The 26,525-nt window shown below is 39.7% G+C and overlaps 2 protein-coding genes across 2 annotated transcripts in view; one reads left to right on the top strand and one right to left on the bottom strand.

The window, feature by feature from the left end:
- LOC128704400 (uncharacterized) overlaps positions 1–18,961 on the top strand; it is a 204,207-nt gene extending 185,246 nt beyond the window's left edge. Inside the window, exons 30-33 of the mRNA XM_070102922.1 lie at positions 6,333–6,401; positions 8,915–8,991; positions 9,265–9,360; positions 10,375–18,961. Of these exons, the coding sequence (XP_069959023.1) occupies positions 6,333–6,401; positions 8,915–8,991; positions 9,265–9,360; positions 10,375–10,737 (605 nt within the window). The 3' untranslated portion in view covers positions 10,738–18,961. The remainder of the gene's footprint in view (positions 1–6,332; positions 6,402–8,914; positions 8,992–9,264; positions 9,361–10,374) is intronic.
- The window catches only part of LOC138855185 (putative inorganic phosphate cotransporter), a 34,841-nt gene continuing 24,355 nt past the window's right edge, over positions 16,040–26,525 (bottom strand). The window contains exon 5 of the mRNA XM_070103066.1: positions 16,040–20,533. Coding sequence (XP_069959167.1) covers positions 20,297–20,533 — 237 coding nt within the window. The 3' untranslated portion in view covers positions 16,040–20,296. The remainder of the gene's footprint in view (positions 20,534–26,525) is intronic.

Here is a 26,525-nt window from a genome sequence, read left to right as displayed (position 1 = left end):
TATAACTTAAATTGCCAGGCACACCATCTAAAGGGTACAAAAAGATACAAAACATCCAGGCCATGGGAAAACCTGGGTAGCCACAGCCACTCAAGAGGGAGAGGTTTTTTAGTGCCAGGAAGGAAAAAAAACTGGCAGGAAATGGCAGAAATCGTACACCAAATCCAGTCATTCCTGGAGTGGAACCACAGTCGATGGCCTCCACTCCAAACCAACAGATACAGATACTAATGCCGGAAAAAAAATCCCCCCCCAGTACCAACAATACCACCAGTCCGATGACATTCTTCTTTGCAAATATACAGGGTCTAAAGCCAGCAACAACAAAATACCTTTCATCCGTGGACTGCTTGCAGAGGCAAAGGTAATGTTCGCGGCTTTCCATGAGACCCACATAAAGGATCACTTGGACAACGAAATATAGATCCCAGGTTACAACCTATACAGATGTGACAGAGTGAACAGGCAAAAGGGGGGGTTGGCCTGTACATTGCAGAGTCACTTGTTTGCACAGAACTGCTAAATGCCTCAAATGATGTAGTGGAAGTTTTAGCAGTAAAGGTCGAGAACCAAAACCTAGTCATTGTGGTAGTCTACAAGCCTCCGGATGCAACATCCCAGCAATTCCAGGAACAGCTGTTAAAAATTGACCACTGTCTGGAAAATCTTCCAGCTCCTGCACCCAACATCTTGCTCCTGGGGGATTTCAACTTAAGGCACCTAAAATGGAGGAATATAGCAAATAATATTGTTGCAGTAATAACACCAGGAGGCAGCTCTGATGAAAACTCACACTCACACGAGCTTTTAAATCTCTGCACAAAATTCAATTTAAACCAGCAAATAATAATCTGATAAGAAATGTCACCATATCAAAAACAATATACTCAGATCACAACATAATTGAGGTTCAGACATGTATGCGTGGAGCCCCAGACCGACATAATGAGACTAGTCACGAGGGAGCATTCACCAAATTCAACTTCAATAACAAAAACATAAAGTGGGACCAAGTAAACCAAGTCCTAACCGATATAAGCTGGGAAGATATACTAAGCAACACAGACCCCAACTTATGCCTAGAACAGATTAATTTGGTGGCACTCGATGTATGCACAAGGCTCATTCCTCTAAGAAAAAGGAGGAGTAGATGTAAAATAGAAAGAGACAGGCGCTCCCTTTACAGGCGACAGAAAAGAATAACAGAGCGACTAAAAGAGGTCAATATATCTGAAATGCGTAGGGAGACACTGGTCAGAGAAATAGAAAGCATCGGACTGAAGCTAAAGGAATCTTATAGGAGTCAGGAATCGCGGGAAGAACTAAAAGCCATAAATGAAATCGAAAGAAACCCAAAGTATTTCTTCTTCTATGCCAAATCAAAGTCGAGAACAACGTCCAGTATTGGGCCCCTACTTAAACAAGATGGGTCCTACACAGATGACAGCAAGGAATGAGTGAGCTACTCAAGTCCCAATATGACTCAGTTTTTAGCAAGCCGCTAACCAGACTGAGAGTCAAAGATCAAAATGAATTTTTTATGAGAGAGCCACAAAATTTGGTTAACACAAGCCTATCCGATGTTATCCTGACGTCAAATGACTTCGAACAGGCGATAAATGACATGCCCATGCACTCTGCCCCAGGGCCAGACTCATGGAACTCCGTGTTCATCAAGAACTGCAAGAAGCCCCTATCACGAGCCTTTTCCATCCTATGGAGAGGGAGCATGGACACGGGGGTCGTCCCACAGTTACTAAAAACAACAGACATAGCCCCACTCCACAAAGGGGGCAGTAAAGCAACAGCAAAGAACTACAGACCGATAGCACTAACATCCCATATCATAAAAATCTTTGAAAGGGTCCTAAGAAGCAAGATCACCACCCATCTAGAAACCCATCAGTTACACAACCCAGGGCAACAAGGGTTTAGAACAGGTCGCTCCTGTCTGTCTCAACTATTGGATCACTACGACAAGGTCCTAAATGCACTAGAAGATAAAAAGAATGCAGATGTAATATATACAGACGTTGCAAAAGCCTTCGACAAGTGTGACCATGGCGTAATAGCGCACAAAATGCGTGCTAAAGGAATAACAGGAAAAGTCGGTCGATGGATCTATAATTTCCTCACTAACAGAACACAGAGAGTAGTCGTCAACAGAGTAAAGTCCGAGGCAGCTACGGTGAAAAGCTCTGTTCCACAAGGCACAGTACTCACTCCCATCTTGTTCCTCATCCTCATATCCGACATAGACAAGGATGTCAGCCACAGCACCGTGTCTTCCTTTGCAGATGACACCCGAATCTGCATGACAGTGTCTTCCATTGCAGACACTGCAAGGCTCCAGGCGGACATCAACCGAATCTTTCAGTGGGCTGCAGAAAACAATATGAAGTTCAACGATGAGAAATTTCAATTACTCAGATATGGTAAACACGAGGAAATTAAATCTTCATCAGAGTACAAAACAAATTCTGGCCACAAAATAGAGCGAAACACCAACGTCAAAGACCTGGGAGTGATCATGTCGGAGGATCTCACCTTCAAGGACCATAACATTGTATCAATCGCATCTGCTAGAAAAATGACAGGATGGATAATGAGAACCTTCAAAACTAGGGAAGCCAAGCCCATGATGACACTCTTCAGGTCACTTGTTCTATCTAGGCTGGAATATTGCTGCACACTAACAGCACATTTCAAGGCAGGTGAAATTGCTGACCTAGAAAATGTACAGAGAGCCTTCACGGCGCGCATAACGGAGATAAAACACCTCAATTACTGGGAGCGCTTGAGGTTCCTAAAACTGTATTCCCTGGAACGCAGGCGGGAGAGATACGTGATTATATACACCTGGAAAATCCTAGAGGGCCTAGTACCGAACTTGCACACGAAAATCACTCACTACGAAAGCAAAAGACTTGGCAGACGATGCAACATCCCCCCAATGAAAAGCAGGGGTGTCACTAGCACGTTAAGAGACCATACAATAAGTGTCAGGGGCCCGAGACTGTTCAACTGCCTCCCGGCATACATAAGGGGGATTACCAACAGACCCCTGGCAGTCTTCAAGCTGGCACTGGACAAGCACCTAAAGTCGGATCCTGACCAGCCGGGCTGTGGCTCGTACGTTGGTTTGCGTGCAGCCAGGAGCAACAGCCTGGTTGATCAGGCTCTGATCCACCAGGAGGCCTGGTCACAGACCGGGCCGCGGGGGCGTTGACCCCCGGAACTCTCTCCAGGTAAACTCCAACACTATATCCCCCCCTGCTTTTAACATTTCTGTCATGATCCCATCAGTTCCAGCTGCTTTACCCCCTTTCATTCTACGTAATGCCTCACGTACCTCCCCCACACTTACAATCTGCTCTTCTTCACTCCTAAAAGATGGTATACCTCCCTGACCAGTGCATGAAATTACCACCTCCCTTTCTTCCTCAACATTTAAAAGTTCCTCAAAATATTCTCGCCATCTACCTAATACCTCCCTCTCCCCATCTACTAACTCCCCTACTCTGTTTTTAACTGACAAATCCATACTATCCCTAGGCTTTCTTAACTTGTTTAACTCCAAAATTTTTTCTTATTTTCATTAAAATTTCTTGACAGTGCCTCTCCCACTCCATCATCTGCTCTCCTTTTGCACTCTCTCACCACTCTCTTCACCTTTCTTTTACTGTCCATATACTCTGCTTTTCTTATAACACTTCTGCTTTGTAAAAACCTCTCATAAGCTAACTTTTTCTCTTTTATCACACCCTTTACTTCATCATTCCACCAATCACTCCTCTTTCCACCTGCCCCCACCCTCCTATAACCACAAACTTCTGCCCCACATTCTAATACTGCATTTTTAAAACTATTCCAACCCTCTTCAACCCCCCCACTTCTCATCTTTGCACTAGCCCACCTTTCTGCCAACAGTCGCTTATATCTCCCCCAAACTTCCTCCTCCCTTAGTTTATACACTTTCACCTCCCTCTTACTTGTTGTTGCCACCTTCCTCTTTTCCCATCTACCTCTTACTCTAACTGTAGCTACAACTAAATAATGATCCGATATATCAGTTGCCCCTCTATAAACATGTACATGTACATGTACATATAGGTAGTAGGTTGGTAGACAGCAACCATCCAGGGAGGTACTACCATCCTGCCAAGTGAATGTAAAACAAAAGCCTGTAATTGTTTTACATGATGGTAGGATTGCTGGTGTCTTTTGTCTGTCTCATAAATATGCAAGATTACAGGTATGTCTTGCTACTTCTTCTTACACTTAGGTCACACTACACATGCATGTACACGTTTATTTATACACACTCATCTGAGTTTTCTTTGATTTTATCTTAATAGTTCTTGGTCTTATTACTTTTCCTTTTATATCCATGGGGAAGTGGAATAAGAATCTTTCCTCCGTAAGCCATGCGTGTTGTAAGTCAACTAAAATGCCGGGAACAATGGGCTAGTAACCCCTTTTCCTGTAAAGATTACTAAAAAGAATAAGAAGAAGAAAATTGTCTACTTATTAATATTCATATTTAAGTTTTCTCATAAAGCTCAACAGTGATACTTGATTACCATGGCATTTTTACTGCAATAATGGTATACAATTTATTTATTTATTTATTTAAAAATTTGAGCACACATACAGAGGTACAAAAAATACAGATAAGAGCAGCATGCCAAAGCCACTTATACTATGCATAGCATTACGGGCTGGCTTAAAATTAACTTAAGATTAACTAAGCAATGATGAAATCAGTGATAAAACTTTAATGTAAACAGATTACTATAAAGCACAAGTGAGTATTACAAAGACAGGTCATATGGTTGCTTGCATTGTTGTACATTCAGTCATATGGAGTATTCTGTTAGATAGTGTATTTAAAAAATAATAAAGTTAGATTGGGTTTTAGGTTTAACATTTATGTGATATAATTGTGAGAAACATTTAAGATATACAATTTATAAGGTTCAGTTACTCAGTATTTATTTGGTTTTGGGTGAGTAAGTGATCTTTGAGAAGAGACTTGAATTTATAAACAGGTAGTGTTTCTTTTATATTTACAGGTAATGAATTCCAGATTTTAGGGCCTTTTATGTGCATTGAGTTTTTGCATAGTGTGAGATGGACTCGAGGAACATCAAAGAGTGATCTGTGCCTTGTGTTATGGTCATGTGTTCTGTTGAGGTTGGCAAGGAGATGTTTGAGGGGAGGGTTAATATCAGAGTTAAGTGTTCTATGTATGTAATAGGTGCAGTAATAAGTATGGATGTTTTGTATGGTGAGTAGGTTTAGTGTATTGAATATTGGTGGAGTGTGCTGCCTATAGTGAGAATTTGTTATCATTCTAACTGCAGCCTTTTGTTGGGTAATTAGTGGTCTGAGATGGTTACTTGTTGTTGAGCCCCATGCACAAATTCCATAGGTGAGATAGGGGTAAATAAGAGAGTGATATAGGGCCAGGAGGGCTGACTGTGGAGCATAGTACCGTATCTTCGATAGTATGCCTACAGTCTTGGAAATTTTCTTAGAAATTTGTTGTATATGTGTATGAAATTTGAGTCTATTATCAAGGTGGATTCCTAAGAATTTTCCCTCTGTTAGCTTTGTGATAGGTGATCCGTTTACCATTATGTTAAGAGGGACATCTGTAGCACTGTTACCAAACTGAATGAAGTAGGTTTTGTCAATGTTTAGTGTAAGTTTGTTAGTCCTCATCCAGGTAGATATTTTCTGTAATTCGGTATTTACAGTATTGGCTAGCGTGACTGGGCTCGGGTGGGAGAAGACGTATGTAGTGTCATCTGCAAATAGTGTGACAAAATGATGAGTTAGACATGTGCAACACATGGTATCAAATAATGATACCAGGAGTGTTGCATTTGTCGAGATGTTTTTCATGGCATGCCACTGGTGTGAACAATTATTGTATGAATATAAAATTTTATTATTATTATTATTGTTTTATGTTATTATTGTTGTTTATTATTATTATTATTATTATTATTATTGTTTTTATTATTAATATTATTATTATTATTATTAGTAGTAGTAGTACAGTAGTAGTATTATATCTCATCTCCATGCCACTGTAAACTCTGATAATGTCAGTAAGTTATGCAAATACACATCTTTCTGTGAATTGCTACATTGATATATTATTATTATAATCAAAAAGAAGCACTAAGCCACAAGGGCTATACAGCTACATTGATATAAATATTATGAATAAAAAAATGCCCTTTTCAAAGAAACCGAGTTCTTTGTTAATAATGTTTATTAATGAGCAACTAAAAGGAATGTCTTTTTTTTTTCCTTGGCAGCCCCTACGCAAATCAGAATCTACAATACTGAGGAACACAAGCTAGAGGTCGGACAGTTTTTCTCAGATGGTAAGAAATCTTGTTTTGCAATACGTATAATAACAAGTGTAGACATTATACCCAGAGTATACCTGGAGAGGGTTCCGGGGGTCAATGCCCCCGCTGCCCAGTCTGTGACCAGGCCTCATGGTGGATCAGGGCCTGATCACATAGGCTGTTACTATTGGCTGCACACAACCCGACATACAAACCACAGCTTGGCTGGTCAGGTACTGACTTTAGGTGCCTGCCCAGTGCCTGCTTGAAGATAGCCAGGGGTCTATTGGTAAGCCCCCTTATGTATGCTGGGAGGCAGTTGAACAGTCTTGGGCCCCTGCTTTCGTAGGGAGTGATTTTCGTGTGCAGGTTTAGTTCCAGTTCCTCTAGGGTTTTCCAAGTGTATATAATCACGTATCTCTCTTGCCTGTATTCTAGGGAATACAGGTTGAGGAACCTCAAACAATCCCAGTAGCTGAGGTGTTTTATCGCGTCATTAATGCGTATTTTCATAAATATTCCTTGAGTAGACTACTTGCCTGAAAAATTCAAGAAGTTAAAGGGCAACTTTTGTAGAAGATGGTGTCCCTTGCCATACTACAAAAAACATAAAGAATTGGCTAAATTACTGTGATTTTTCCATGGGTGTCCTGTAGCTCAGCTGGTAGTGCACTCAGCTCACACATTGAGTGTCTGTGGTTTGATCCTTGGTAAGGGTGAAAACATTGGGCATGTTTCCTTAAGATACCTACTGTCCCTGTTCAACTAGCAGTAAGTAGGTACTGCTTGGGTGTTAGTCGACTAGTGTGGGTCACATTCTGGGAACAGAATTAACTTAAGTTGTCTGAAATGCTCTGTGTACCAGGGGCTTTCTGTATAGTATGACATTGATTCAGCTATGGTCTGTATAAGTTGTACCATGTACTTGTAGAAATAAATATTATTATTATTATTAAAAGAGGGGTTTGGGATATTGGCAGTTTAGAGGGATATGTTGTGTATCTTTATTCGTATATGCTTCTAAACTGTTGTATTCTGAGCACCTCTGCAAAAACAGTGATTATGTGTGAGGTGAAAGTGTTGAATGATGATGAAAGTATTTTGTTTTTGGGGATTTTCTTTCTTTTTGGGTCACCCTGCCTCGGTGGGAGACGGCCGACTTGTTAAAAAAAAAAAGTATTAATGAATGGCCTGGAACCTCACTGGCCTTAAATCCAATAATGTTTGGAAAATTATTAAGCATAAGCTTCTTGGTATAGACTTGCACTCTAAACCCAAAACTTTCAAGTGCCATTAAACAGGTATGGATGGGTATTGACTTTTCTGTTCTCCACAAGTTAGTATTATTAGTGCCTATGAGACTTAAGGAGGGCATGAAGAGAAAAGGTAATCCTACAAAATATTAGTTTAGATGAAGAACATAAAACATTTCAGTATTTGTTTTATTTCAAACAATAGGTTATGGTGAGCAGTCTCTTTCTGTGTGATTTGTTTATGTACAATTTTATTTATGATGCTCACTGTAGATCCTAAATCCTAAAACCCATTTTTCTTCACCCTTTTGTAACATGCTCATATGTGCCTGCTGTATATTTACACCATACATACCTCTTAAAACCTGCTTCATACCCTCCTTCCATCCTTTCCTGTGACATCTCCTATACCTCTCATCCAACCCAGATTTATACACGCTCTTAATCAGTCTTATTGTGTTTCATCCTTTCTAAACGATCAAGCATTTCTGGCTACTGGTACCTCTTCCTGCTCTTGGAATTATACCTTTCACACTACCACACAGTCTTCTAATTTCTTTACTCCCTATCCTTTGCATAATAATTCCACTACACCTTTCAAGGCAGGTGAAATTGCTGACCTAGAAAATGTACAGAGAACCTTCACGGCGTGCATAACAGAGATAAAACACCTCAATTACTCAGAGCACTTGAATTTCCTGAACCTGTACTCCCTGGAACGCAGGCAGGAGAGATACATGATTATATACACCTGGAAAATCCTAGAGGGACTAGTACCGATAGTACCGAACTTGCACACGAAAATCACTCACAACGAAAGCAAGACTCGGCAGACGATGCAACATCCCCCCAATGAAAAGCAGGGGTGTCACTAACACGTTAAGAGACAATACAATAAGTGTCAGGGGCCCAAGACTGTTCAACTGCCTCCCAGCATACATAAGGGGGATTACCAATAGACCCCTGGCTGTCCTCAAGCAGGCACTGGACGAACACCTAAAGTCGGTACCTGACCAGCCGGGCTGTGGTTCGTACGTTGGATTGCGTGCAGCCAGCAGTAACAGCCTGGTTGATCAGGCTCTGATCCACCAGGAGGCCTGGTCACAGACTGGGCCGCAGGGGCGTTGACCCCCAGAACTCTCTCCAGGTAAACACTTAGTAATCTCACATAACATCTGTACTTCCTCCAGCTTCCTCATTTCTTCAACATTCTAAGATCTTACACCTAGCCCATACACTAGTGTTAGCATCACCATTATTATTGTCATTATTATTTTTATTATTATTCACCAGAGCCTGGGTTCTACCAAGACAATGAATGGGGGATCCGCTTGGAGACCATCTTGACTGTGGTTACAAAGACTACCAAGGTGAGTGTGTTTGTACTGTAATTACCCATTTATAGTTAGAGAAGTAAAGTTATTCTTGTGGTGTGCTTTCTTTCTCTCTCTTTGCATCTATCAGTTAAAAATGCACAATATCCTTTATTAAAAAAAGTAAAAAATTGACCACTACACATAAGAAATGTTTCTTTCTGTTAATTAGCAGTGGTTAGCTGTTTTTGCCCTAGACAGCTCTTTTTATTATTATTATTATTACTAATATTATATTACCAGAATTCACACAGTTACTGCCTTTTACAGTACAAATTTGACAAGCAGTCTCTTGGGTTTGAACCGGTGACTCTAGTTCCTTTTGAAGCGAAACTCATCAACTTGACTCTCCTTGGTGACTCGCAGGTATGTTGGGTGTTATCTTGTGCTGCTACTGATATCCAGTAGCATTATCTTGTGCTTCTACTGATATCATCTAGTAGCATAAAAATTACAATATCATGGCTGGAAAATTGAAAGCTAACTCATAAATTAAAAAAATAATAACTTAAGGATGGTCAATATAATTATTCTAGATGAACTGAAATGTTATCTAGTTTTAATTTGTGTCTTGTAAGTTAGTAATGAAATACTCCAGCCATTTATTACAGTAATACTTTACATTATAATATATTGTTATAATAATATATGTTCTCTGAATATTACTGACAATGTCCGTCAGTAATTTATTTATAAATTCATATCTTTATAAATTTATTAATTATATGTTTTCTCTCATAAAACAAAGTGTTATACACAGTTTTGTATAGGATACATACACTGAGTAATACATACATCAAGTGTGTATTACTCAGTGTGCATTATAAAGTTCAAGTCCCTTAAACAATTTAAAACATTTCACAATGCAGTAATGTGAAATTTCTGACACACATTTTTGTCAATCAATTTTTAAGACACATTATAAAGTGTTTTCATATAACTACAGCCAGTTTGCACTTCTCTTCCATCTCACTAAATGTTTAAAACAAAAATAGTATTTAAACCTCAATATTTAAGATTTCACATATACAGTGGACCCCCGGTTTACGATATTATTTCATTCCAGAAGTATGTTCAGGTGCCAGTACTGAACGAATTTGTTCCCATAAGGAATATTGTGAAGTAGATTAGTCCATTTCAGACCCCCAAACATACACGTACAAATGCACTTACATAAATACACTTACATAATTGGTCGCATTGGGAGATGATCGTAAAGCGGGGGTCCACTGTATTTGGCACAAATAATTATTTATTGTACTTTCTTGTCTTAGTGTGTAAGAATAATTCAATAATATCATTATATATATGTATTATATGTTTTATGTTTGTTTTCAGAATTTACTAAAACATTGATACTTTTTTTGTTATATGCTGCAGTGTGAGTGGCTAAACAATTATCACTCTCAAGTCCGGGATGTGATTGGTGCCGAACTGGTGAGGCAAGGTCGCAAGGAGACTCACGAATGGCTGATGAAGAAAACAGAGCCTTTGCACTGTCCTCACCTCCATCAACCTCATCAGTCCATACCCAGCAAGACCACTACTACCACTCCCTCCACCACCAGTACCTCTAGCAGACAAGTCACTACCTCTAAGGCAGTCGAGTACTCAAAAATACCTGCCACCACATCAGAAAGGGTGGAGGTATTGGCAACAGATGGGTGCACTACGCTCAGATTGGCTGCTGGCATTATGGTTGGCACAGTGCTATTGGTTGTGCAAAACTTTATGCTGTGTTGAGTGGGGGATGTGTGAAAGATAGGTGCAAGTATGAATATTCCATCCTACAGAACTCATGTAAATGATAACTGAATTTATAAATAATTCTCTGAACAATTATCATGCATTAAGTTTTGTAATGTGCTGTTGAGTAAGAAAACTTATCATATAAAGTAGGTTCCCAGCTTTCAGTTATCCAACTTAAGATCATCCATACTTATGATCAGGGCATTTTGGAACCAATTATTTACTTATGATTGCTGATCTGCCTTTGCAATCATTGCAGATATCAATACAATTTATTTTCAGTAACAAATTCTTTTTTTTTTTTTTTTACCAAATGCATTCATATTTTGCTTATGGTCACTTTATTTATGTGTGGAAAGTCCAGATTTGTTCAGTAGACATTGGTGAAGAACTTTAGATTTAAAAGTCATGTTTCTTTATTGTGGGGGTGACAGGTGATCATGTCTATTATGTGATCATTGATTGAAGTGCCCCTCTGATGACCTTAATCCACCACATTCCCCCTCCACTACACAACCTGGGCTCAGTAGGACTCACCACTACCTTCCCACAGGCACCTAATACCCTCCATATAGAGATGAACATATGTAAAAAGGACTGTGTCAGATGTAATATGAGAGAGGGAGGCAGTCACTGTTGCTGTTGCCTGTCCAGTGTTATGTCAGATACGAGTCAAGTGTTACGAGTGGGAGGAAGTGAATGAAAAAAAGAAAGGAGAGAGGAAATGGGAGTAAATGAGAGAGAAACTCATCTGAGTATTATATAATGTTCTTAATTATTCTAAAAAATAAATAAAATTAGACATGGAATATTATGCTTGGGAACACATCTCAGATAACATGGATGTCTCTGGGAAAACATGTTTGAAGTTCCCAACATTTGAGTAACACCATTTTCAGCAATGTTTTAGGGTCATAAGTAGAGAACTTACTGTATATAATATAACATGCTGGTATAAAGGCCCTAAAGCTTTAACTAGAAGGCTCTGTAAGCACACAAAAGCTATTTTAATTATGTTTTATTCCCCTTCCAAATCTATAGTTAATATTGTGTGTTTTAGCTGAAATGCAACATATATTAAGGAGCGAGATTTGGAATATTGTATTTACAAAAGCACACAAGTCTCAAGTAATAGCAACTGAAATTAACACAATGTATGTATCTTGATCCCCATACAGTAATTACTTTTCTCTATATACAACTTTAAAACATGGATTAGAAGTTGTGTCTTCCCTTCAAAAATTACATTTCACTATCTGTAACTTTAAAATAATAAGCAGAAATCCTTAATTTTCTTTGGTGGATATCAGAGACTGTACACTCCTTAATGAAAGACTTTGTAAGGTGATAATGGTTTATATTATTTAAAAAATGCAATAATTAACTTATAATATGTATGTGTAAAGAGGAGGCAACTATTATTCTTTACAGACATTCCTTGCTTCTCAGTGCAAGCCATTTTAAGAAAGTGGCAGCTGCTTCTTCTATGAGATAAAAAGGCAGAAGTACATTATATGCCAGAGATATAACACTGACTTAGTTAATAAGACACACTGGAGGGAGAGCTGTTAGCTTAAATCTTGCCTGTGCAGGATAAATACCTACAAATTCTCCCTTGCCTTTTTCCCCATCCTTCATTATCCAGTGTTAACCAACATTTTGTGTTATTTCAGTTCTCCTAACACTGAAAAGTATGTTACTTAGATTAGAAGAGTTTGCACAAAGAAACCTATGTTGTCACTTCTTCAGTGTATGGTAAAGCAGTGTGGGATTGAATCTGCCTATTTCAGGAGACATACCCACTACCCGAGCCAGCTAAGTGTGCAAAATAATCAGACTGTGTGAACTTTAGCTAGTTCCATCAACAGTAATGTATCTCAGGCTAAGCAGACAGATTTGAGAGCTTCTACCACTCTTTTCATAGAATAATTCACATTAGCTTAGTGCTACACACAACTAAACTCATGAAGACTATAGAAGGATTATCCCAGTTCATATTTTTTTTTTATTATCACACTGGCCGATTCCCACCAAGGCAGGGTGGCCCGAAAAAGAAAAACTTTCACCATCATTCACTCCATCACTGTCTTGCCAGAAGGGTGCTTTACACTACAGTTTTTAAACTGCAACATTAACACCCCTCCTTCAGAGTGCAGGCACTGTACTTCCCATCTCCAGGACTCAAGTCCGGCCTGCCGGTTTCCCTGAACCCCTTCATAAATGTTACTTTGCTCACACTCCAACAGCACGTCAAGTATTAAAAACCATTTGTCTCCATTCACTCCTATCAAACACGCTCACGCATGCCTGCTGGAAGCCCAAGCCCCTCGCACACAAAACCTCCTTTACCCCCTCCCTCCAACCTTTCCTAGGCCGACCCCTACCCCGCCTTCCTTCCACTACAGACTGATACACTCTTGAAGTTATTCTGTTTCGCTCCATTCTCTCCACATGTCCAAACCACCTCAACAACCCTTCCTCAGCCCTCTGGACAACAGTTTTGGTAATCCCGCACCTCCTCCTAATTTCCAAACTACGAATTCTCTGCATTATATTCACACCATACTTTCTCATATTTCTGAAACCACTTGTGGCCAGTGTAACTAGTTTATTATACACTTCATTGTATTCTGTGCAAATTAGAATATCACACCATTATAAAAGTACTAATTGTGAAAGAGGACCAATGGACACTATATCAGATAAGGTTATGATAATCTAATATGAAGTTTATGAGCCAATAGAATTTTTTTAATTGTAATAGTTTTAAATATTACCCTGAAACCTGGGATGCAATAAAATATCCATGTAATGGGCCTAAAATGCATTATGCTTGAGCACTGTAAGTTTTCTTGATATTAAGAAAGCTGTGGACAGAATATGGCATAGTGTTTTGTTCACTAAATTGATAAAACAAGGTTTGTAAGAATTTATGGTTCTCTTGTGTAGGTGGAATAGCATACATGAAGTTCATCAAAGTGGGATTACACACTACTGTCAGTTAGGTGTTATCTTAATATCTACATGGATGGTAGGTAATGTAGTTCAAAATGTCATTTGAATTATGTTCATGCACATCTAGCAAGACAGCTATTGAAAAAGTGATGGTGAATGTGTTTCTTTGAGTTGCCTGGTCTTGGTGGGAAATGGTCATTGGTAAAAACAACAGTTGATATAAGCATACTTTAAACAAATTTAAATACGAGATGATTCTATGCTGGCATGACCCTTATGGGTTTAACACTTAGTTATGACTATAATAATCTATGCTGGCATTAATAATAAGGCAGTAACAATAAAGTGTAAATTTAGGAGAGAACTGATTATTCTATTAGTTCATGCTATACAGCTTTAACAAATTAAATTGAAAGGAATTACAGGTTTGATTATTTACCTAAAGGGGACACAATCAATTGTTTAACAATTGGGAGGGCTATAGAATAAACTAAATTTCTTATGCTGATAAGTTATTAGATACTACTGCTATGTACAGTCTATGAGGTTTATTTACTTTTGTTAAATTGGTCTGCTTAATTGCTAGTGTGAACAAATCTAAATGTATATTTTTTAAACTTGAGCATATAGTTTTGTTTGAACCTGTTGTTAATATTGTAGTGCCAGTTTAGAATTTGCTTTTAATATCCAGTACAGTATTTATGCTACAGTACTTCATAAGTTGTGTCTTTGTTCTTCCCTCAACACAACCTCTCCTGCTCTACCATCTCTCACTTCTACTATGCAGTGATGAATAAATAACCCTTACAGGTTTAGTTTTGTTTTTTCTACCACATTACTCATCTTTCACCAAAGTCAGGTGACCCAAAAATGAAAACATCATGGTGATGTGATAAAAAATAATATCCCATGTAACAAATAACTGCAATGATAATATTGAAATTAAAAACAATTACATGGCCTATGTATAATTTCATGTGTTGAGATATTTGAATGGTGAATAAAAGCCACAATACCATTGCTGGAACAATTTGCAAATAATCCATTTTGGAGAGGTTGATCTTGGACTATTATCCAACTTTATAATGGTCAAAGGTGTACCAAAATGTCATCTGAAATTTCCTCCAGTGTTGGGTAATCGTAAATTATAATGGCATTGATAATACTATAATATCAAACTTCATTTATTGTGAAGTTTCAGTAAATTTATCTACTGCTTTTCATTGTGCTGCATATTAATTATAACAAATCTTCTTGGAATAAATTATAAGTTTGTTATAGTAAATGAACATTGTACTGTACTTGGCTGAAGCTTTAGCTGTAGTTGTTAATTTATTTGTCAGGGAAAACTTGCCTGATGTAGGTCTTAATTATATAATGGCCAATACAGATATAGTTGTGAGAAACATTACCCAGTTATGAAGTTCTTCATTTTAATCTTTGAGTTTTTAAGAATATGTATGCAATTAAAGCTGGACTGTGGCTGAAATAAAAAAAAGTTGAATAACTGAATATTTTGATTCCTATTCTGCAATTCTTCCCTTTACAGATTAATATACAAAATATATTAAAAAAGATACATAAAACAGCATAAGCCTTAATTATAAAGGCATTTCACATGAGGTGAGCTTTTATCAAGTTACAGTATACAGAAAACATGTAAACTACTGTATTAATGTTAGTAGAATTACCAACAATACATTAGGTACAAGGACACAAGTGCAACTAACGTGACATTTTATTATGGCAACGTTCTGTTCTCCAGGAACTTTATCAACGGCTTGACAAAGTTCCTGGAGAGTGAAACGTTGCCACAATAAAATGTTACATTAGTTGCACTTGTGTCCTTTTACGTAATGTAAACTGCTTCTGTACCCTTGGATAACTTAATAAAACTCCAGAGCAGAATGTCATTACTAGATAATACAGGCTTACATTGTTTTATGTCTTTTCATCCACTTCTCAGCTCATAGTCTCTTTTACCTATGAATACAGTACACTGAAGAGAACTTATATGACAGTAAGGCCAGTTCATATGACCTAAATTTGTTGCATAAGCTATCTTAAAAATTGCATCACTTGTCACACTAATGATGGTGTCAGGTCACCACTTTCCTTTGTATGTGTTACAATTTTAGATGGCTTCTAGTACAGTAGACTGTTCATCATCTGTAGCTCTAATTTCTTGGATGCATTATTTCAGCACTGCCTCGGTCAATATTGTGATTTTTGCCTTGGACATGCAGAAATATTGCAGAGTTTATTTAAAACATGTATCACACCTTTGTGTTTAATTAGCCTAGTCCTTGGATCTCTACCAGTCTGGTCTCTATATATAATGTTTAGTGCACTATGCCAAATCGCAACCTTATGTTTTTTTTTTTTTTAATTGTCTTCTTTTGCTTTTTAATTAGCCTTTAATATAGCCTGAATATAGTGGCATTTAATTTTAGCCTTTTACCTTCTACTTAGTCACTTTTAAAGTTATTTGTTTTTCATCAGTCTTATGTTTCATAATATACTCTTATTTCTAATGTTTTTCAATGTTTCTTAATCAACTTCTCCTTTCTCTTTTTTCTGCATAATTAATTACATATAATTCCCAATAATACAAATATTTATTTCAATATAATACATACAGTAGACATTATAAATATGCACACCCACAGATTCAAGAAATGCCAGGGCAACTTTTGTAATGAAGATAATGTTCCTTGCCATACTGCCAAAGACATAAATTATTGAAATTTTTCTATATTTTAATGACTGGCCTGGAAGCTCTCTGGATTTAAATCCTATAGGAAACATTTGGAAACTTATTAAATATAAGCTTCATGTCATAAACGTGTCCTGTAACTCCAAAATCTTGAGTGTCATTAAGCAGGTATGGGAGGGTACTGACTTTTCTGTCTTCCATAAGGTGCACCAAGAAGAAGGGTAATCCTACAAAATGCTAGTTTAGGTGAGGAACACATGTATTGCAGTATTCTTTCTTTCAACACACCAGCCGTATCCCACCGAGGCAGGGTGGCCCAAAAGGAAAAATGAAAGTTTCTCCTTTTACATTTAGTAATATATACAGGAGAGTGGTTACTAGCCCCTTGCTCCTGGCATTTTAGTCGCCTCTTACAACACGCATAGCTTACAGAGGAAGAATTCTGTTCCACTTCCCCATGGAGATAAGAGGAAATAAACAAGGACAAGAACTAGTAAGAAAATAGAAAAAACCCAGAGGGGTGTGTATATAGTCAACTCTCAACTAACGGCAGCATTAAGTTACGGCAATTTCGTCTAACGGCGCTTTTTGCAGTAGAAAAAATGTCTTAAACGGAAAAAAACTTACCCAACGACGTTTGTCCGGAACGTGTCAACGTGCCCGGAGCATGGCCTGAGCGGGCCCAACCACTCCAAGAGTCAGTGTGCCATTGTTTACAAGCTGTTGCGGTCAGTTTCCACGTGTGCCTCCCATATATTTTGGATAATTCCACTATTTTTAGTGCTTGTAACTGCTAAATAAGCCACCATGGTTCCCAAGAATGCTTCCAGTGTCAAGCCTGTGTAAAAAAGGGTGAGAATTACGATGGAAGTGAAGTCCTTCTGGGAGGGGATTCTCCTTCCAAGCCATAGACAATTCTGAATCTCCCCTCCTGCTGGCACATCACTCATTAACAACTCCACAATAAAGGTAAGTGGCATTTAATTATTGTTTATTTTCCATATCCCATTCCTTTCCATATAAGGAAATGTATATTTCATGTAAAAAAAATTTTTTTTTTCAGACTTTGGGGTGTCAAGAACGGATTTATTCTTTTTCCATTATTTCTTATGGGAAAAATTAACTCGACCAACGGCAATTTCGACCAACGGCAAGCCCTCTGGAACGGATTAATGCTGTTGGTTGAGGGTCCACTGTATATGCTTGTGCATGCATGTGTAGTGTGACCTAAGTGTAAGCAGAAGTAACAAGACGTACCTGAAATCTTGCATGTTTATGAGACAAAAAAAGACACCAGCAATCCTACCATCATGTAAAACAATTACAGGCTTTTGTTTTACACTCACTTGGCAGGACGGTAGTACTTCCCTGGGCGGTTGCTGTCTACGAACCTTCTACCTAGTATTTCTGTATTATATATGTATTTAAAACAACAGGTTATGGAGAGCAGTCTCCTCTTGTGTTATCTGTTTATGCACGTACATATTAATGATGCCTACTGTAGTACAATATGTGATTCCCCTATACCATATACAGTGTAATTACACAAGTATTTGTTAGTGTGTGTATAATATGCAATATGCTTTGTGTGATTGGATAATACTGAGTAGACATATATGTTCTGGTTTACTTGATGCCATACATGGATTGGTTGTGGAATCTTTCATCATATATGTTAAGAAGCATCAGACTGAGGATTTTTCCGAGATTGCCTATTTGTGAACTAGGCTCATGTTCCATTTTCAGTTGTACAGGTATTTAGTCTGTTGTCAAGTTTTTTAAAAGTATTCACTTCTTGTAAGCATTCCATCATTCTAACTTACTGTTGGCAAAAAAAAAAAAAAAAACGTTTTTAGTAACCTTCTGGCAGTTCTTTTTTCATAGTCTAGTTGCTAATATGTGCTGTGATCATAGTGACACCCTATATATTCTACATGGTTTTATTATTTATTTTTCTGTTATGAGAATTCATAGTCTTTGTTACTGTGCAGCTCATTGATCGATATACAGCACAAACACACTAGTAATTTGTGGCTTATAACTGTTATATGTATACAAAATTGCCAGGAATAATGATAAAAGCCTTTTTATTGAGTAAACCATCTAGAGGTTTCTTGATGCCAGTGAGGGGCTCTTGATGCAAGGGACTTGGATCTGACCTCCTCTTCCTTGGATCAAACCTGATTTCCTCCCAGGTGATGTATGACCCTTATAGGTTTACTGCTCCCCTGTGAATGCAGTGGTAGTAATAATAATGGATCACCCTGCCTTGGCAGGAGACAGCCATTGTTAAACAATAATAATAGTAATTTATTGAGTAAATTAATTAAAAAATAAAGGGTATCTGTGTCTATAGTAAAGATAACTAGCTGACAAACTTCTCCATCACTGCTCACCATCGCAAACTCTTGTATTAATGTATGCATGAAAGCCCTCTTTTTCCACAAATGCATCCTCTCCTCTACCAATATCACATTCTTAAATTTTGTGTAATATCTACAACAGATCCTTACTGTAAATTTTTTGTAATAAAATTTTTTAAAAATATGTCATCTTTAATTAAATCCTTTGTACATCAGCCTCTCAAACAGAAGATGCCCACTCTCTCTCCAATTATTATTAAAAAAAGAAGTGCAAAACATGCATTAATCATTCAGTACTCTCTCTCTTCCAGAAACATGAATCTATCTTCATTAAAGCAAATAACAGTAACTGAGGGTCTTTAATTCAGAAGACTCATTAAGGCAATACTTATTACAGAGGTATCCCTAAGACTAAGATATACAATATTGTACATATTGTAGTCTAAAAGCTGTATGGTAATACAGTATAACATGCTTAACCTTCTGTAAGTTTTGAAATTAACTGTTATAGTGAATACTTTAGTAAATGGTGCAATGTGCCTTTACCAGAAGACTACTATACCTGGATTATTAATTCCAGAGGGATAACTCAATGAACCCAACAAGGGAGGTTCCTTGATGCCAGTGAGGGGGGCTCTCAATGCACAGAATTTGACCTCTCTGCATCCTTTTATCGAGCCTTGATACCATTTCTCCAAGAGCTGTATTTCCCCTACATAGTAAAAAATGAAATTGGTACCTGATGACAGGCAAAAAATAAGTGTCCATATTAAGCCCAAATGTATTCAAAATGCATACCAGAATCTCATCACTTACATAACATTTACACAAACCATATACATACTATTCTAAGTAATCTGGTTTCAGTTTTGTCTTCAAAAGGGTGCCATGACCCTTTTAGGAAATGCTTAAAGATAGTCTATTACTAAATTTCTGTAAATACTATATAGTGGATAACTAAAGTGCAATGAACACTTGTCAACGCTCAGTAATATACCCACCAATTAATATTCTGAGTTTTTGTCTCCATGTGGGTTACTGAGCATACTATATATAGTATTTAAAACTCCTACAGTGTGAGGGTGCAGGGGCTGGTCCTCTGGCCTTTACCATTAAGGTGTGTGGAAAAGACACTTGAATAGTATAAGAAATTTACAAGTCTTGATAAGGATTCTTAATATGTTTCGATGATTGACTTATTTCTATATAATAACAGGGAAGCATTAAACTGGTAAGGGTCAACACCTGAGAAACTGAACATAAGTAGGCTTGATACAAGGAAGGGGAAGGTAGCTCCAATCCTCTGAATCAAGATTCCTTCACCGGCATTCCTTGGACTGAAATGTTCTGTCCAATTACATAGGCACACATAAATTCATTTAAATAGTATCTGGGATGAACATTTCAGACATAAATCACTTTCAGAGCAATTTTCCCAAAGTGTTCCTTTTCCATGTGTTTAACCTTAAAACTCAGGCACTCAAAAGTTCTTCATTTCTCCTTACACTGTATGCAAATATCATTTAGTTGCCAAACTATTTACTAAGGTTTCCTGGTTCCTGGTATCTACATTGTAGCTCTGGTGTTTCACAGTGGTGAGGGAAGTCTCCTGAGCATCATCACCAGTTGTAAGGCTTTGGTCTCTGAAGTTCCACGGCTGAACATTGCTCGAAACAAAGATAAGGTAGAAGATCTCGGTGAGAGTGTACATGGGCACACACACCCAGAATACCTTCCTCCACTGGGCCAGAGTTTCCTGTTGCAAGGAATAAAATAACTGGTTATGCTACTGCATAATTATTATCATCACAGGGAGGTGCTAAACCTGTAGAGGTTATATAGTACATTACTTGGGAAATAGATATAGGAGATAATCAGCTCAAGTTTAATCCAAGGAAGAGCCCTTCAACATTAATTAAGGCACCATCCTCAAAGAAAATACTGTAAGAATTAGTCATCTTTCTCACTTATTCTGGGATTAAGTCTTGGAGGTGTTATTTTTTGGAAAGACATAAAATATTATATAGTAAGATCACTTAACTATTATGTACCCTATACTCATCCTATGGACAGTAGTCAAAAGATTACACAGTACCTGGAGTTTACCTGGATATAATTCCGGGGGTCAACGCCCCCACAGCTTGGTCTGTGACCAGGCCTCGTGGTGGATCAGAGCCTGATCAACCAGGCTGTTACTGCTGGCTGCAAGCAATCCAACATACGAACCACAGCCCGGCTGGTCAGGTACCAACTTTAGGTGCTTGTCCAGTGCCTGCTTGAAGACAGCCAGGGGTCTACTGGTAATCCCCCTTATGTATGCTGGGAGGCAGTTGAACAGTCTTGGGTCCCTAACACTTATTGTGTTGTCTCTTAACATGCTAGTGACACCCCTGCTTTTCATTGGGGGGATGTTGCATCGTCTACCGAGTCATTTGCTTTCGTAGGGAGTGATTTTCGTGTGCAAGTTTGGTACTAGTCCCTCTAGGATTTTCCAGGTGTATATAATCATGTATCTCTCTCACCTGCATTCCAGGGAGTACAGGTTCAGGAACTTCAAGCGCTCCCAGTAATTGAGGTGTTTTGCCTCAGTTATGCGCGCCGTGAAGGTTCTCTGTTCTCTGTGCATTTTCTAGGTCAGCAATTTCACCTGCCTTGAAAGGTACTGTTAGTGTGCAGCAATATTCCAGCCTAGATAAAACAAGCAACCTGAAGAGTGTCACCATGGGCTTGGCATCCCTAGTTTTGAAGGTTCTCATTATCCATCCTGTCATATGGGGTTCACGGATATATTACATATATTTTAAGTCATACTGTCAACCATCATATGGAAAGTATTACAATACTAGGTTAAAAAGTTTATTAGAATAACGATCCTAGCCTGTCGAGTATGAGGATCTCTTTTAACCCCTGGAGTATATACCCTTAGACAATGTTACCAACCTGTTCTTTATGAACCCTTAGACAATGTTATCAACCTATTCTTTACTGAACCCTTTACCTGGAGTTTACCTGGAGAGAGTTTCGGGGGTCAACACCCCCGCGGCCCGGTCTGTGACCAGGCCTCCTGGTGGATCAGCGCCTGATCAACCAGGCTGTTGCTGCTGGCTGCACGCAAACCAACGTACGAGCCACAGCCCGGCTGATCAGGAACTGACTTTAGGTGCTTGTCCAGTGCCAGCTTGAAGACTGCCAGGGGTCTGTTGGTAATCCCCCTTATGTGTGCTGGGAGGCAGTTGAACAGTCTCGGGCCCCTGACACTTATTGTATGGTCTCTTAACGTGCTAGTGACACCCCTGCTTTTCATTGGGGGGATGGTGCATCGTCTGCCAAGTATTTTGCTTTCGTAGTGAGTGATTTTCGTGTGCAAGTTCGGTACTAGTCCCTCTAGGATTTTCCAGGTGTATATAATCATGTATCTCTCCCTCCTGCGTTCCAGGGAATACAGGTTTAGAAACCTCAAGCGCTCCCAGTAATTGAGGTGTTTTATCTCCGTTATGCGCGCCGTGAAAGTTCTCTGTACATTTTCTAGGTCGGCAATTTCACCTGCCTTGAAAGGTGCTGTTAGAGTGCAGCAATATTCCAGCCTAGATAGAACAAGTGACCTGAAGAGTGTCATCATGGGCTTGGCCTCCCTAGTTTTGAAGGTTCTCATTATCCATCCTGTCATTTTTCTAGCAGATGCGATTGATACAATGTTATGGTCCTTGAAGGTGAGATCCTCCGACATAATCACTCCCAGGTCTTTGACGTTGGTGTTTCGCTCTATTTCGTGGCCAGAATTTGTTTTGTATTCTGATGAAGATTTAATTTCCTCATGTTTACCATATCTGAGTAATTGAAATTTCTCATCGTTGAACTTCATATTGTTTTCTGCAGCCCACTGAAAGATTTGGTTGATGTCCGCCTGGAGCCTTGCAGTGTCTGCAATGGAAGACACTGTCATGCAGATTCGGGTGTCATCTGCAAAGGAAGACACGGTGCTGTGGCTGACATCCTTGTCTATGTCGGATATGAGGATGAGGAACAAGATGGGAGCTAGTACTGTGCCTTGTGGAACAGAGCTTTTCACCGTAGCTGCCTCGGACTTTACTCTGTTGACGACTACTCTCTGTGTTCTGTTAGTGAGGAAATTATAGATCCATCGACCGACTTTTCCTGTTATTCCTTTAGCGCGCATTTTGTGCGCTATTACGCCATGGTCACACTTGTCGAAGGCTTTTGCAAAGTCTGTATATATTACATCTGCATTCTTTTTGTCTTCTAGTGCATTTAGGACCTTGTTGTAGTGATCCAGTAGCTGAGACAGACAGGAGCGACCTGTTCTAAACCCATGTTGCCCTGGGTTGTGTAACTGATGGGTTTCTAGATGGGTGGTGATCTTGCTTCTTAGGACCCTTTCAAAGATTTTTATGATATGGGATGTTAGTGCTATTGGTCTGTAGTTCTTTGCTGTTGCTTTACTGCCCCCTTTGTGGAGTGGGGCTATGTCTGTTGTTTTTAGTAACTGAGGGACGACCCCCGTGTCCATGCTCCCTCTCCATAGGATGGAAAAGGCTCGTGATAGGGGCTTCTTGCAGTTCTTGATGAACACAGAGTTCCATGAGTCTGGCCCTGGGGCAGAGTGCATGGGCATGTCATTTATCGCCTGTTCGAAGTCATTTGGCGTCAGGATAACATCGGATAGGCTTGTGTTAATCAAATTTTGTGGCTCTCTCATAAAAAATTCATTTTGATCTTCGACTCTCAGTCTGGTTAGCGGCTTGCTAAAAACTTTGTCATATTGGGACTTGAGTAGCTCACTCATTTCCTTGCTGTCATCTGTGTAGGACCCATCTTGTTTAAGTAGGGGCCCAATACTGGGCGTTGTTCTCGATTTTGATTTGGCATAGGAGAAGAAATACTTTGGGTTTCTTTCGATTTCATTTATAGCTTTTAGTTCTTCCCGCGATTCCTGACTCCTAAAGGATTCTTTTAGCTTAAGTTCGATGCTTGCTATTTCTCTGACCAGTGTCTCCCTGCGCATTTCAGATATATTGACCTCTTTTAGCCGCTCTGTTATTCTTTTCCGTCGCCTGTAAAGGAAGCGCCTGTCTCTTTCTATTTTACATCTACTCCTCCTTTTTCTTAGAGGAATAAGCCTTGTGCATACATCGAGTGCCACCGAGTTAATCTGTTCTAGGCATAAGTTTGGGTCTGTGTTGCTTAGTATATCTTCCCAGCTTATATCGGTTAGGACTTGGTTTACTTGGTCCCACTTTATGTTTTTGTTATTGAAGTTGAATTTGGTGAATGCTCCCTCGTGACTAGTCTCATTTTGTCGGTCTGGGGCTCCTTGCATACATGTCTGAACCTCAATTATGTTGTGATCTGAGTATATTGTTTTTGATATGGTGACATTTCTTATCAGATCATCATTGTTAGTGAATATGAGGTCTAGTGTATTCTCCAGTCTAGTAGGCTCTATTATTTGCTGGTTTAAATTGAATTTTGTGCAGAGATTTAAAAGCTCGTGTGAGTGTGAGTTTTCATCAGAGCTGCCTCCTGGTGTTATTACTGCAACAATATTATTTGCTATATTCCTCCATTTTAGGTGCCTTAAGTTGAAATGCCCCAGGAGCAAGATGTTGGGTGCAGGAGCTGGAAGATTTTCCAGACAGTGGTCAATTTTTAACAGCTGTTCCTGGAATTGCTGGGATGTTGCATCCGGAGGCTTGTAGACTACCACAATGACTAGGTTTTGGTTCTCGACCTTTACTGCTAAAACTTCCACTACGTCATTTGAGGCATTAAGCAGTTCTGTGCAAACAAGTGACTCTGCAATGTACAGGCCAACCCCCCCCTTTTGCCTGTTCACTCTGTCACATCTGTATAGGTTGTAACCTGGGATCCATATTTCATTGTCCAAGTGATCCTTTATGTGGGTCTCAGTGAAAGCCGCGAACATTGCCTTTGCCTCTGCAAGCAGTCCGCGGATGAAAGGTATTTTGTTGTTTGTTGCTGGCTTTAGACCCTGTATATTTGCAAAGAAGAATGTTATCGGACTGGTGGTATTGTTGGTACTGGGGGGGGATTTTTTTTCCGGCATTAGTATCTGTATCTGTTGGTTTGGAGTGGAGGCCATCGACTGTGGTTCCACTCCAGGAATGACTGGATTTGGTGTACCCTTAGACAATGTTACCAACCTGTTCTTTACTAAACCCCTAGACAATGTTACCAACCTGTCCATTACTGAACCTCTAGACAATGTTACCAACCTGTCCATTACTGAACCCCTGGAGTTTACCTGGAGAGGGTTTCGGGGGGTCAATGCCCCCACAGCCCAGTCTGAGACCAGGCCTCATGGTGGATCAGGGTCTGATCAACCAGGCTGTTACTGCTGGCCACATGCAAGCTGACGTACGAACCACAGCCCGGTTGGTCAGGTACTGACTCTAGGTGCCTGTCCAGTGCCTTCTTGAAGACAGCCAGGGGTCTACTGGTAATTCCCCTTATGTATGCTGGGAGGCAATTGAATAGTCTTGGGCCCCAGACACTTATTGTGTTCTCTCAAGTGTACTCGTGGCACCCCTGCTTTTCATCGGGGGAATGTTGCATCTCCTGCCAAGTCTTCTGCTTTCATATGGAGTGATTTTCGTGTGCAAATTTGGTACCAATCCCTCCAGAACCTTCCAAGTGTACATATATTATCATGTATCTCTCTCGCCTGCGTTCGAGGGAATACAGATCAAGGACCTTCAACCGTTCCCAGTAGTTTAGGTGCCTTATCGCACTTATGTGTGCCGTGAAAGTTCTTTGTACACTCCAGGTCTGCAATGTCGCCAGCCTTGAAGGGGACCGTTAGTGTACAGCAGTATTCCAGCCTAGAAAGCACATGCGAGTTGAAGAAAATCATCATGGGCTTGGCAAATAAGCAGGTAAACACTAATACAAAGAGACTGACCAGTGAATGGTGTAGAAGCTGGTAGAAACTTGAGAGAGTAGCTGGGTGGGGTAGGTCGAGTGTACCCTTCTCGGCAGGCCTACTCAGAAGATGTCGGCTGGCCCAGTAGAAATTTATCTCCAGAAATCGCTGTAATCGTCAGGATTACAGGCCCTCCGTTGCCACCATTTATCGTCAACTAACACCCAGGATGTGACCCACACCAGGCAACTAACACCCAGGATGTGACCCACACCAGTCAACTAACACCCAGGATGTGACCCACACCAGTCAACTAACACCCAGGATGTGACTCACACCAGTCCACTAACACCCAGGATGCCACCCACACCAGTCCACTAACACCCAGGATGCCACCCACACCAGTCCACTAGCACCCAGGATGCCACCCACACCAGTCCACTAACACCCAGGATGCCACCCACACCAGTCCACTAGCACCCAGGATGCTACCCACACCAGTCCTCTAACACCCAGGATGCCACCCACACCAGTCCACTAACACCCATGATGCCACCCACACCAGTCCACTAAAACCCAGGATTCCTCTCACACCAGTCCATTAACACACAGGATGCCACCCACACCAGTCCACTAACACCCAGAATGCCACCAACACCAGTCCGGACTACCACCCAGGATGCCCCCTTATGTGTGCCCACACCAGTCCACTAACACCCAGGATGCCACCCACATCAGTCCACTAATACCCAGGATGCCACCCACACCAGTCCACTAACACCCAGGATGCCACCCACACCAGGATGTGACTAACACCAGTTCACTAACACCCACGATGTGACCCACA

This window comes from Cherax quadricarinatus, chromosome 84, assembly GCF_038502225.1.
Source record: "Cherax quadricarinatus isolate ZL_2023a chromosome 84, ASM3850222v1, whole genome shotgun sequence".
Lineage (NCBI taxonomy): Eukaryota > Metazoa > Arthropoda > Malacostraca > Decapoda > Parastacidae > Cherax > Cherax quadricarinatus.
Note: the sequence above shows the minus strand (reverse complement) of the source record. Positions and strands in the feature narration are given on the sequence as shown.